General features: G+C 34.5%; 1 protein-coding gene across 1 annotated transcript in view; it reads right to left on the reverse strand.

The window, feature by feature from the left end:
• Window positions 1-1,639, reverse strand: part of DZANK1 (double zinc ribbon and ankyrin repeat domains 1) — a 73,998-nt gene that overhangs the window by 68,806 nt on the left and 3,553 nt on the right. The window contains exon 2 of the mRNA XM_023518386.1: window positions 1,142-1,295. Within this exon, the coding sequence (XP_023374154.1) occupies window positions 1,142-1,295 (154 nt within the window). The remainder of the gene's footprint in view (window positions 1-1,141; window positions 1,296-1,639) is intronic.

The following is a 1,639-nucleotide window of genomic DNA, read 5'->3' on the forward strand; positions in this document are numbered from 1 at the left end:
AACCCGCCACCTTAGGTGTATGTGGCTGGCGCCTTAGCCGCTTGAGCCACAGGCGCTGAGCCAAAATTATCTTTTTTAAAGTGGGAAAGAATGACTTTATTTTGTAGACTCTTTTGAAAGATTTATTAGTGCCTTCAAACCACATAGTTATCAAATTATCCCTTCATTTTACTACTGTCTGCGCTTCTAAAGAGGCTTGCCTTATAGCTTTTGGCATCTGATAATGTAGCTTCTTAAAAAAAACTGAGATGGCTTGGTTCTATAAAAGTGACTTGGCAAGTAAGAAAAGGCTGAAAATTCAAATATTTAATAAAGAATAATGTATGAAAAGACATTGTTTTATTTCACTTCATTTTATTATTTGTTTTAATTTTCAGATGCCAAAACAATCATCTTTGGTGTAGAATTTGTAGCTTTTCTCTAAAAGCCAAGCAGCAGTTCTGCCAGCAGGGGGAGCATGGAGTCTTTTGAAACTGGGCCAACTTGGTACTGCATGATTTCAGGGCTTAAATGTTTTCCTAAAATGTGGTCAAACCTGTCTTGCTGGACAAAATGCTGACATGCCACACAGTCGTTCCAAGCATGTGAGGGTTTTTTCCCTACAACATATGGTGAAGTTTTCCAAATTAAGTGGTGTTTCTGTATTTGAAAATGGGGAAAAGTCATTGAGGAGAAAAAAAGGATAAAGAAAATAATGAGGTAGCTAATGTTCAACAACTTGAGACGACAGGGGGATTTGAAGGCCAATTAAGTCAAAAGACAAAGAAACAGAGAATGATGGTGGCAGTTGTAGACTGCATCCTGGGAATACCCATCCACTAAACATGGTATTTTCTTCAAAGCCAGACGAAGGTCATTAGAGGTCACCAGCCCTGGAAAGGCTCTTCCTTCCCAAAGGCCAATGTAGAATTTAAAATCTAAACAGAATATATATAACACTTCAATGAGCTATCCACTTATGATCTGGGCACTTTACAGTGTACAATAAAAGGCAAATAAAATATAAATGTCACCTATATATGCTGAAATTAAAATAAATTTTTCATTAGTGTCCTTCTAATGCTAGATTTAGTCTCCTAAGAAAAAACAAAGTTAGAACATAATATTATAAGTCAATTTAATCACCATGTTCTTAACTTACTTAGAGACCGCAATAGCTTTAACTTGTATTTTTCCATCAGGTAGAGTAATAGGTTTTATATACTTAAATGTATTATTTTCACCATAACCAATTTTCTTTAGAAATTCAGGTTTGCTGCCATCCAAGGTATAATATATGCTGACATCTGGGGTGTCTGAAAAATAATTGGATTATTAAAATTAATAATATAATTGGATAACTATAATTAACACTAAAGTAGCAAGTACTTGAATAATGCCTATAAGTCAATTATTTAAGGATATTTTATGAGACTATTATACATATTGTAGAAGTAAACAGTAATAACTACCATCTGTGTTACACCAATGAGCTCATTTCATCTGTACCACCCCATGTGATAGAACCTGCTTTATACCCATTTTACAGACGAGGTAACTGATTTCCAGAGAGATTAAGAAACCTGCTACATAATAGAGGAATAGTGGTTTGATTACTGCCAAATTTGATCTAGAGCCACTTGCTCTTTTTTTTTTTTTT

This window comes from Otolemur garnettii, unplaced genomic scaffold (assembly GCF_000181295.1).
Source record: "Otolemur garnettii isolate 467f Iridium unplaced genomic scaffold, OtoGar3 scaffold00136, whole genome shotgun sequence".
In the NCBI taxonomy this organism is placed as follows: domain Eukaryota; kingdom Metazoa; phylum Chordata; class Mammalia; order Primates; family Galagidae; genus Otolemur; species Otolemur garnettii.